Raw genomic sequence first — 12334 nt, forward strand, 5'->3', positions numbered from 1 at the left:
TAAGGAGTATAGAAGTGACTTTGTGGAAGAGTCTGGCATATGAATGGCCTTCAGAAAATGGGTCTCATCCTGCCCTCAGCCAGGAGTCCATATTTTCTTTACTTTCCACCGGTACTCTGCCCCGTCCACTCCTCCTTCCCTTTAAAAAATTTTTAATATATATTTTTAGTTGTAGTTGGATATTTATTTATTTATTTTTGTGTGGTGCTGAGGATGGAACCCAGGGCCTCATATGTGCTATAGGAGCGCTGTACCGCTGAGGCCCAGCCCCGGCTCCGGCCTTCCCTTTTATGACTTACAGCAACTGTTTAAAGTGCACTGTTTAAAGTGCTTATTTAATCCACTGAAACTAAAAAAGTAACTTAAGAAACTAACTCACACGTGTGAGGTGACATCAGCATGAGTAACCAGGGCAGAGGCTCAGCCACACTCAGCCTGCTGGGGAAGTTCACACCACACACGTGCAAAGCCACAGGGGGGACCACGGTGGCCCTCTTTCACACAGATCCTTTAAAAGTGGAATGTACAACTATGAAGACACAATTGGTATGAATACACTTTATATTTAACCAGAATATGAAAAATTGTGCTCTATATGTGTAATATGAATTGTAATGCATTCTGCTGTCATATAAAACAAACTAGAATAAAAAACAAAAAGTGGAATGTAAGAATTAGCAGAGTGGTAAATGAAAGATTGAGCCAAATGGCATTTTACCATTGAGCTGATAAGGATGGCAAGTTCAAGTCCAGCCTGGGCAACTCAGCCAAGAGCCTATTTCAAAAAGAAGCAGGAATGGGCAGGGAGGGTTTGGGGACACAGCTCAGTGGTAGAGAGCCCTCGGGCTCCACCCCCAGTATCACACACACCAAAGAACATAAGCCTGGAACCATCCCTGGGCGTGTTTGGGGTGTTCTGGGCAGAGCCTGAGAATGAAGCCGACACCAAGGAGGCAGAGAGAAGAGTTAGAAACTCACAACTAGGGGTGGTATTGGAGGCCCTGGGGCCCAGGCAGGACTAAAATCAGTGCCACCCCTTGACTGTTTGACTACACCAGCCATAAAATTCCCTGTTTGCTGAAGCTAACTTGAGTTAGATTTCTGTTAGATTCAGATTACATTGTTAGGCGTGGGATTTTTTTTTTTTTTTTCAAAGATCATATTAGGAAGCTGGGCATGGTGCAGCATGCCTGTAATCCCAGCAGCTCGGGAATCTAAGGCAAGAGGATGGCGAGTTCAAAGCCAGCCTCAGCAATTTCAGAAGGCCTTAAGTAACTCAGTGAGACCCTGTCTGAAAAATAAAATACAAAAAGGGACTGGGCATATGGCTCAGTGGTTAAGCACCCCTGAGTACAATGCCCAGTACTAAAAAAGAAAAAAAGATCATGTTAAGAAAGAGCAACTTGGGCTGGGGATGTGGCTCAAGCGGTAGCGCGCTCACCTGGCATGCATGCGGCCCGGGTTCGATCCTCAGCACCACATACAAACAAAGATGTTGTGCCCGCCGAAAACTAAAAAATAAATATTAAAAAAAAAAAAAGAAAGAAAGAAAGAACAACTTAACCAACTGATAGTAGTAGTATCCCAGAGCTTGTAAACAGGGGCTGGTATACAGTTTTATACCTTTTTATTTGTATTTTTCTCATATTTTTATGATGCATTATAATTATACATCATAGTAGGACTTGTTGTTACATAGTTATTCCAGCACATGGAATAACAATATGATTGGGTCATATCATTCCCTGTATTTCTCTTTTCCCTTCCCTCCTCCTTGCCCTGGTTCCTTTGTTCCACTGGTCTCCCTTCCATTTTCATGAGACCCCCACACACACCACCTTTCTTTTCCTTTTTCCTCTCTAACTTCCACATAGTTTTATGCCTTTTTAAATTTTGGCCATGAAAATTTATATTTCATTTAAAAAAATCTATCGCTTACATTCAAACCATGTACTTTATTATTTAAAGAACAATAGAAACAACGTTCTTATTCACCTCTATAAATATATTTATTTCCTAGTTATGTCATTTTAGAAAATTTGAAAAATACCAAAATATTATAAAAAAGAAAGAAGGATCGGTAGCCCCACAAGTGTTGGCATTTTAAGATATTTCTTTTTGGACTTTCTTCACTTGTTTTTCATGTTTTTCTAATTCAGTCTTATGTAATTCCTACAGCAACTCTATGAGATTAATACCACCACTTTCCCATTTTACAGAGGAGAAAACCAACAGCTAGGAAAAGTGACTTGCTTGATTTCAGAGCTGCTAACTGATGTGTACGGCATACATAAACATCATACATATATAATTTGGATAAAAATTGTCCTATACTAAACAATATTGGTATTCCTATGTTTTTACTTCAAATTATGTCATAAACATAATTTGACATTGACTCATTCCTTAAAACATGATTGTTAATAACTATAAAATATTTTTTATATGACCCATGAATTATTAATGTATCTCTTTGTAACCTATTGCTGTTAAAATTGTTTCAATGTCTTTTTCTCATATGCACACACACACACACACACACACACACACACACACACATATATTTAGTTATAGATGGACAATACCTTTTTGTTTATTTATTTATTTTGTTTATTTATTATTTTATCATTACTTTTATTATTATTATTAATTTATTTATTTTTTGTGGTTCTGAGGATTGAACCCAGTGCCTTACACGTGCTAAGTGAGTGCTCTACCACTGAGCCACACCCCAGCCCCTCAATGTCTTTCTTTTTGATATTTGATTTTGCTGTGGTAAACTCTCTAGCTTGTAAATATTATTTCGTTATATGTTTAAGTTTAATTTCCAGCAGTATATCTATGGGTCAAAAATGATCCCTCCTGACACAGGTTGCCACTCTGCCCTTTAGAAGAACCAGTCCAGTCTCAGCAGTATTTACAAGTGTTCCCAGGCCACCACAGCATCACCAGCCCTGGCCCCGGTTCTACTCCCTTTCTGTAAGGTAACGGGTGCCTTCACCTGTACTTACTTATGCCTCTTGCACAGAAGGTGAAAGGTCCAGATGTGGGGCTGGGGATGTGGCTCAAGCGGTAGCGCGCTCGCCTTGCAAGCGTGCGGCCCGGGTTCGAGCCTCAGCACCACATACCAACAAAGATGTTGTGTCTGCCGAGAACTAAAAATAAATATTAAAAAATTCTCTCTCTCTCTCTCTCTCTCTCTCTCCTCTCTCACTCTCTCTTTAAAAAAAAAAAAAAAGAAAGGTCGAGATGTGGACGTGGCATCAAACTTCCCAATTTCCTCTTACTTTTGTCTTATTACTTGGAATTTGGGCTTGAGTCCTCATAATAAGCCTCATCTACAGGTTAGGAATGGAGGAAAATGCAAACATGAATGAACAGATGGAAGAAGTAATTGAGAATATAGGGGGCAGTGAAGAGAGCAAGGTGCTAGCAAAGCAAGTGCTCAGAATCTGGGGACCTAAATGAAATTCAAGTTTGGTTTTTTTTTAAGTTTTCTTTCTTCTTTTATCTTTATTATTTTGCTTGCTTATTTTTATGTGTTGCTGAGGATTGAACCCAGTACTTCACATGTGCGAGGCAAATGCTCTGCCACTGAGTTACAACCCCAGCCCCAGAATCAAGATTTTAACATAGATGAGGAAACCATAAAAGTGTTAGAGGAAACCATCAGTAAATTGTTTCCTAAACCTGGGAAGCGGTGAATACTTTTAGGCATAACATTAAACTGGAAGCTATGATAGAAAATAATAATAGGGCTGGAGATGTGGCTCAAGTGGTAGCGCGCTCGCCTGGCATGCGTGCGGCCCGGGTTCGATCCCCAGCACCACATACAGACAAAGATGCTGTGTCCGCCAAATACTGAAAAATAAATATTAAAAAAAAAAGAAAATAATAATAGACAGGGACAGTGACACACACCTGTAATCCCAGCAGCTCAGGAGGCTGAGACAGGAGGATCAAGAGTTCAAAGCCAGCCTCAGCAACAGCCAGGCGCTGAGCAACTCAGTGAGACCCTGTCTCTAAATAAAATACAAAATATGTCTGGGGATGTGGCTCAGTGGTTGAGTGGCCTTGGGTTCAATCCCCAGTATCCCCCACCAAAAAAAAAAAATTATAAATAAAAACTTTTAAGTTGAGTGTAGTGGTGCACACCTATATTCCCAGTTACTTGGGAACCTGAGGCAGGAGAATTGAAAGTTCGAGGTCAGCTTGGGTAACTTAGGAAAACCCTGCCTCAGGATAAAAAAAGTGGGTGGCAGAGCCTGGAGATTTAGCTCAGGATACTTGCATAGCATAGACAAAGCCCTGGTTTAAATTCCCAGTGCTGCAATAAATAAATAAATAAACAAACACTTAAATTTCCATATGACAAAAACACTATAAACAAAGGCAGATGACAATTAATTTATGCATAAGACCTAGTCTGATTTATTTTATAAAACATAAGTTTGATTTCATTAAAGTAGAAATAAAATTGGACTGGAGATGGAGCTCAGTGGTAGAGTACTTACCTAGCCTGCCTGAGGTCCTGGATTCCATTCCCAAAACTGCAAATTTTTTTTTTTTTAAGAGAGGAGAGAGAGAGAGATTGATTTAATATTTATTTTTCAGTTTTTGGTGGACACAACATCTTTGTTTGTATGTGGTGTTAAGGATCGAACCCAGCGCCCTCGCATGCCAGGTGAGGGGACCGCTTGAGCCACATCCCCAGCCTACAAAAAATTTTTTAAAAAGTAGAAATAACCTTCATAAATTAATCAAATGAACAGACAAATAATCTTCATAAATTAATCAAATGAACAGACAAACTGAGGAGAAGGAGGAGGGGGAGGAGGAGGAGGAGGAGGAGGGGGAGGAGGAGGAGGAGGAGGAGGGGGAGGAGGAGGCAGCAAGGAGACGGGCTCACTGGAACATTCACACATTCTTATTTTGGAAGGAAATTTGTTCACCTATACTATGGGACATTATGAAGCTGTTAAAAAGAATTATATGTATCTATATGTAACATGAAAAGAAATCTAGAACCTATTATGTAAAAAAAAAAAAGCAAGCTACAGAATAGCGAGACTTGCACACACACATATAGATATATAGTGGATTCATTTGTTAGAAATAGGATATATTCATAATGTGTTTGGAGAGATATAGAAAATATTTGGAGGGAAACACTAAAAACTGTTCATTGTCAACTGTAAACTATAGGATCCAACCTAAACTCTCTAACTCCCCCATTAACTTATCACCAGGCCTCCTAATGTTCCCTGTTGCTTCACATATTCTGGTATTTTAAAAATTAATTAATTTAATAGTAATAAATATTAAATAATAACAATAAATTATTATTATTTTGGTACTGAGGAGTGAACACACAATTTTACTATAGTCCTTCTCCTAGGAAGGACTATAGTAAAATTCTCAATCCTTTATGCCACATTGTGGATTTTTTGTCTTTGTTCTCATAATTTCCTATCAAACATTTTTTTTGGGGGATACTGGGGATTGAACCCATAGGTGATCTACCAATGAGCTACATTCCTAGCCCTTTTTATTTTGAGACAGAGTCTCATTAAGTTGCAGAGCCTGACCTTGAACTTGTGACTCTCCTGCCTCAGCCTTCTGAGTAGCTGGGATTACAGGTGTGCACCACTGTGCCTGATTCCTACTGAACTTTCTGTTTGTGCCTAAAAGCTTCATTAGACTTGGATCTCCTGGAGGGCACAGATATCTAATACCCATGCTTAGTTAACGCTCATGAAATGAAAAAATGGACACATGTGGCCGTCTCCACTCTCCTAATTTGTTTTTACTACCCAAGTCATCTTTCCCCCCTGACTTTTCTTCATGGTCCCTAAAAATGACACCTGATAAATGACTGTGGACATCTCTGTGGAAGTAAGCTGGCCAGGCGTCATGCATGCTACGTGCACACACATGCTCGCTCAGATGGTTCTAAATTTCACAGTGTGATGCTACCTGTGCCCATAAACTCATGAACATGTGCCCCATCGCTCAGGGTCAAGAGCATACCCTGATCTACAGACTCACTTTTAGATGCTGTATATTCGAGACCTTCTTTTGGCTTGGTGGAAGACACTTGTCCTGGGCTTTAATGAGAATACGGGTATGTCTTTGCTGTTAGACAACCTGGTGATGAAGCCAGTAGTAGGTGGACACACTTCACTTCAGGTTCCAAGTGTTCCTGTCGAGCATGGTGGCACAAGCATGTCATCCCAGTGACTCAGGAGGCTGACACAGGGGGATTGAAGCTTGAGCATGGGCAGTTTAGCAAGAAGCTGTGTCAAAATAAAATAGAAAGGGCTGGGATATAGCTCAGTGGTAAAGTGCTTCCCTGTCAGAGAAGGTCCTGGGTTCAATCCTCTGTAGAGACAAAAACAGAAAGGAAGGAAGAAAGAGAGAAAGAAGGAGGGAGGGAGGGAGGAAAAAAGGAAGGAAGGAAGGAAGGAAAGACTATCTATAGACCCAGGCATGGGGCATTCAGGGCATATGTCTATAGGCCCAGCTGAGACTCAGGAGACTGAGGCAGGAGGATCACTTGAACCCTGGAGTTTGAGACCAACCAATGAAACTCTGTCTAAAAAAAATTTTAAATAAATAAGTAAAGCTTTACGCTAGGTGTGGTGGTACACACCTGTAATCCCAGCAGTTTAGGAGGCTGAGGCAGGAGGATCACAAGTTCAAAGCCAGTGAAGCCTTAAGTAATTCAGTGAGAACTTGTCTCTAAATAAAATATAAAAAGGGCTGGGGATGTGGCTCAGTGGTAAAGCATCCCTGGGTTCAATCCCCAGACAAAAAAAAAAAAAAAAAGAATAAGTAAAGCTTCAAAACAAACAAAAATGTAAGAAGAAATATTACAAGAGAATGTTCTATTTGATTTGATCCCCAGCTGTTTATTTGATGGTGCTGAAGATAGAACCCAGGGCCCCATACGTGCCAAGCGCACACTTTAACCCTGAGCTACCCCCCACAGCTACCCCAACAATTTTTGGGGTGTCTCTATGATGTCATGAACTGCATCCATTAGGGGTTTCCTTCATCACAACAGAAACTGCCCATGGCTATTTTGACCCCAAAAGGAGTCCACTGGAAGGGGATAGTCTAACTTGCTCCTACAGAACTGAGAGAAAGGCTGAACAATTAGGGCTTGGAGAGGACGTCAGAGAACAGCTCTGGAGATAAGGCAGTCGCCTTTTATGAGGCTGACATCAGAAGTCTCCCAGGCCTTGCCTCACATCCTCTCACCACCACCCCCTGCTTTACCGTGCTCTTTTCTTTTAGTTTGGGCTTGCTGTGATATGTTGGAATAGCACTGCATCTCAAAATGAGGGGTGTGCCCCCTTCTCCCTGCCCCAGGCCTTTCTGATGCTGCCATCCAAGGTGCCTGTGGGTACCTGCTGGGCACTCATTTGTGGGCAACCCAGAGAATGGAGTGTGCACCCTCAACCAGGGGGGACAAGAGCCAAGTGACCAGGCCTCTCCCTTCCACCTGCCCCCATGGCACTGTTCTGACACTCAGGCTTCTCTCCGCAGGAGGTTCCCTGGGGCTGGAGCATCCGACTTCATGATGTTGTGGAACAGTTCTCTTCCCTCTCTTTTCCATTTTCTTTCTCTGGCTTCCTGGAATCACTTCCCAAATGCACTTCCTGCACACGATTCTTTGCTCAGGCTGTAAAGTTTGGGGAGCCAAGAATAAGACAAAACCCCACCTTGGGTATGAATTGATTATCTTGGAAGACTCAGAGCCCCAGGGAAAGCATTTCATCCACCTAGTTCAGAGCGTGATCCACCCTTTGGCCAGATTAATGGCAGTCCTCCAAGACCCTATCCAGTGGGTGGGGGATAGGTTCCCCAAACCAATCGAGATGGTTACCAGAAGAATGGCCACAGATGCCCATCAGTAGGGCTTCTCTGTATTAATGAGGGATTGGGACATCTCCACACACCACACCCAGACTAAACTCTGCTTCCTACAAAATCCAATGGCATTCACTTCTCAGTTCATGGCGCCTCTGTCCTCCAGATGCCCAAGCCTGAAACCCAGGAGGGAACTCCACCTCCTCTCTTCTCCACCATAGCCAGCTTAATGTTTCTCAACTCTCTGCTGCTGTCCATCTCACTGCCCTTGCCCCATCGTCTCTCTCAACGAGCATCAATCTTCTAGCTGGCCTCCCTGAACCGATCACTTGCTCTCTCCTTCAAATTGTTCCCAGCTAGCAGGGTGATTTTCCTAAGAGTCAAATTTCAACAAATCACGTTGCTGCTTAGAACTCTTGACTATCTCCCTATTGCCCACCAGGTAAAGCCCTGGCACCTAATGGCATAATCTTTTTTTTTTTTTTTTTTTTTTTTTTAGAAATTGGTTGTTTATTCTCCGTAAATTGGTGCTTATTATTTCCTTATTTCCACCTTGCTTATTAATGTGTGACTGCAGAACAACTCAAGACCACTCGGTGGTTGTTCCTACCCACTCAGTGGCCTGAGCAGTGGGAGCTGCAGACCAGTCTTCAGTGGCTGGCTGGGCACTCCAGTCTTCAGTAGGGAACTGTTGGATAGGCACAGAGGGCACCTGCACACCTTCAGACCAGTCTGCAACCTCAGGTTGAGTAGCAGTGAACTCAGGAGCTGGAGCAGTCCATTCACCCTGAAATTCCTCCTTGGTCACAGCCTTTTCAGCAGCAGCCTGCTCTTCCTTTTCAATCTCTTCAGGATCTCTGTAGAAGTATAGATCAGGCATAACCTCCCATGGGTGCTCACGGGAAATGGTGCCACGCATGCGCAGAACTTCTCGGGGCCAGCATCCACCACATCAGACCCACAGAATGAGCTCCCTTGTTGTTGCATGGAATGGCAATATCCACATAGCGCAGAGGAGAGTCTGTGTTACACAAAGCAATGGTAGGCAGATTGACATAGGATGCTTCTGTAAGAGGCTGGTGGTCAGCCCTGGGATCAGTAACCACCAGAAGACGTGGCTCCCGGAAAGCTGCCTGGATCTGGTTAGTGAAGGTTCCAGGAGTGAAGCGGCCAGCAATAGGGGTGGCTCCAGTGGCAGCAGCAAACTTCAGCACAGCCCGCTGGCCAGTATTCCTAGAGGATATGACACTGACATCAGCAGGGTTTTCAATGGCAACAATGGCACGAGCTGCCAGCAGAAGCTTCTCCCAGGTCCTCTTCAGATTTATGATGTAGATGCCATCGCTTTTCCTTTTGTAGATATACTGTTCCATCTGGAAATCAAGGTTGGTGCCACCTAAATGGGTTCCTGCTGCAAGGAATTTGAGGACATCCTCCTCCTTCATTTGTAGGACATCAAGGGCTCCGGACATTGTGACAGTTTCCCTTTAAAGTTACGACGGGAATCAAGAACAACGCCGTATGGATCCCTCCCTGGGTAGCGCGGAAAGCAATCTTTTTTTTTTTTAATATTTATTTATTTATTAGTTATTGGCGGACACAACATCTTTGTTGGTATGTGGTGCTGAGGATCGAACCCGGGCCGCACGCATGCCAGGCGAGCGCGCTACCGCTTGAGCCACATCCCCAGCCCCTAATGGCATAATCTTGTGCCCTAGCCCTGTTGGCCTCTCTGCTAGCAGCTCCACGTCCCTCCTCCCCTGCCCAGCTTCTTCCTCACCTCTTTCTCAGCACGGGACCCTCTTTCATCCCTTGCTGGGCTTGGAATGATCTTCTGCAATAGTTGGGATGCTTTCAGTTGCAAGGAAACAGACCTGCATGACTCAAACCGCTTAAAATAATCAGGAAAAGAATTATCTTGCTCAGAGAGGCAACTAGATGGGCCCCAGGCACTAGACAATCAGCAGCTCAAAAATGTTGAGGAGCCAGCTCGTTCTTGTCCCTTTTCTCCACCATCCTTGGGAGCAGATTGAATCTAAAGTTGATTCCTCTCTGAGTTGAAAGAATATGGCAGGAGATTCAAACTTCACCCCAACATGACAAAGGCCACAGGAAGAAAAATGGACCTTGTCTGACATCTATTAGATGCTCTGAAACTTTTCTCAGAAACCCCTACAACTTCCCCTCGCCTCACATGGGCCAGGACTGGTCACATGCCCATTGCTAAACCAACGTGCAACAGCAGAAATTAGATTACAATTGGTGGAAGGGTTGCTGGGTCGACCACCATGACAACACTTGCCTTTTTTATTGTCTGGCTAATTTTTTTTTTTTTTCCAAAATTCAAGTGCTATCTCCTTTGGAAAGTTGCCAAAGAGGAACATCCCTCCTCTCACGTGTCTGTCCCACTAGAATGTCAGCAAGGGGCTGGTTCATACTGATTCTGTATCCCTAAGTCTAGCTCAGGGCTGGCACAAAGGAGAGGCCGGCTTACTGATTTTTTTTTTTCTTAGCATTGGGGATTGAACACCAGGACCTCAAGCAGGCCTGACATGCAGGCCTTAGTATAGTGTATGCTTTACCAGTGAGCTACACTCGCAGCCCAGTTTATTGAATATATTTGCAATTTAAAAAACAACTTGGGGGAGGGGCTGGGGTTGTGGTTCAGTGGTAGGGCGCTTGCCTAGCACGTTCGAGGCCCTAGGTTCGATCCTCAGCACCACATAAAAATTAAGTAAAATAAAGGTATTGTGTCCAACTATTAAAAAAAAAAACTTGGGGGAGCTGGTTGTGGTGTAATCACAGAGGCTCAGGATGCTGAGGCAGGAGGATCGAGAGTTCAAAGCCAGCCTCAGCAACAGTGGGGCGCTAAGCAACTCAGTGAGACCCTGTCTCTAAATAAAATACAAAATAGGGCTGGGGATGTGGCTCAGTGGTTGAGGGCCCCTGGGTTCAATCCTGGTACCAAACCCCCAAACAAAACAAAACAAAACAAAAAAACTTGGGGGAACTGGGGATATAACTCAGTGGTAGAGCATTTACCTAGCATGTGCTGGGACCTGGGTTCAATTCCCAGCATTGCAAAAAATAAAATAAATTAAGTCGTATACAATTTCAATGTGGCCTACCTAGCCCAGCCACAGGTTCAGAAAAAAAGCCTTGACGACTCAGGGGCCTGGCTGGGAGTGTGGCTCAGTGGTAGAGCACTTACCAAGCTTGTGGGAGACCCTGGGTTCAATTCATGGTACTGACAAAAAAAAAAAAAAAAACAAACACAAAAAACCATTATGACATCACACCATCTTTTTAAAGACTATATGATAAGCTGGGCGTGGTGGCGCACACTTGTGATCCCAGTGGCTTGATTGGCTAAGGCAGGAGGATCACAAGTTCAAGGTCACAGCAATTTAGCGAGGCTCTAAGCAACTCAGCAAGACCTTGTATCTAAATAAAATATTTTAATAAAGGGCTGGGGATGTGACTCAGTATTAAGTGCCCTGGGTTCAATCCCAGGTACCAAAAAAATACAGATAAAAACTACATGGCAGCTGGGTGCAGTGGTACATGCCAATAATCCAAGTGACTTGGGCCGCTGAGGCAGAAGGATTACAAGTTTGAGGCCAGCCTCAGGAATTTAGCCTGACCCTGTGCTGAAGAAAAAAAATTTAATAACTGGGACTGTAGCTCAGTGGTAAAGTGCCCCTAGGTTCGATCCCCAGGATCAAAAACAAAATGAAACAAGGAAGTCAGACCCTAGGCCAACATGTTGGAGATTTGGGCCTACTTTTTCTTCAATAGAAGACACAGAGTCTCTTTTCTAGTCTTTAATTCACTTTGAGTTGAGTTTTGTGCATGGTGAGAGATAAGGATTTCATTTCATTTTATTACATGTGGCTTTCCATTTTTCCCAGTACCATTTGTTGAATAGGCTACACTTTCTCCAATGAATGTTTTTGGTGCCTTTGTCCATTATGAGATAACTGTATTTATATGGGTTTGTCTCTGTGTCTTCTATTCTGTTCCATTGGTCGATGTGTCTGTTTTGGTGCCAATACCATGCTGTTTTTGTTACTATGGCTCTGTAGTATAGTTTAAAGTCTAGTACTGTGATGCCTTCTGCTTCACTCTTCTTGCTAAAGATTGCTTTGGCTATTCTGGGTCTCTTATTTTTTCCAAATGAATTTCATGATTGCTCTTTCTAGTTCTATGAAGACTGTCATTGGGATTTTAATAGAAATTGCATTAAACCTGTGCAACACTTTTGGTCGTATAGCCATTTTGACAATGTTAATTCTGCCTATCCAGGAGCATGGGAGGTCTTTCCATCTTTTAAGGTCTTCTTCAATTTCTTTCTTTAGTGTTCTGTAATTTTTATTGTAGTGGTCTTTCACCTCTTTTGTTAGATTGCTTCCCAAGTATTTTATTTTTTTGCAGGCTATTGTAAACAGGTTAATTTTTC

The 12334-nt window shown here is 43.0% G+C and overlaps 1 protein-coding gene across 1 annotated transcript; it reads right to left on the reverse strand.

The window, feature by feature from the left end:
* Positions 1–8417: 8417 nt before the first annotated feature.
* On the reverse strand, positions 8418–9426 carry LOC308656574 (small ribosomal subunit protein uS2-like). The gene is given in 2 exon segments (XM_081307807.1): positions 8418–8809; positions 8811–9426. Coding segments are annotated over 2 exon segments (888 nt in total). The 5' UTR covers positions 9348–9426; the 3' UTR covers positions 8418–8458.
* Positions 9427–12334: the final 2908 nt, after the last annotated feature.

The sequence above is a fragment of the Spermophilus citellus genome, assembly GCF_964194105.1.
Source record: "Spermophilus citellus genome assembly, chromosome: 9".
In the NCBI taxonomy this organism is placed as follows: Eukaryota; Metazoa; Chordata; class Mammalia; order Rodentia; family Sciuridae; genus Spermophilus; species Spermophilus citellus.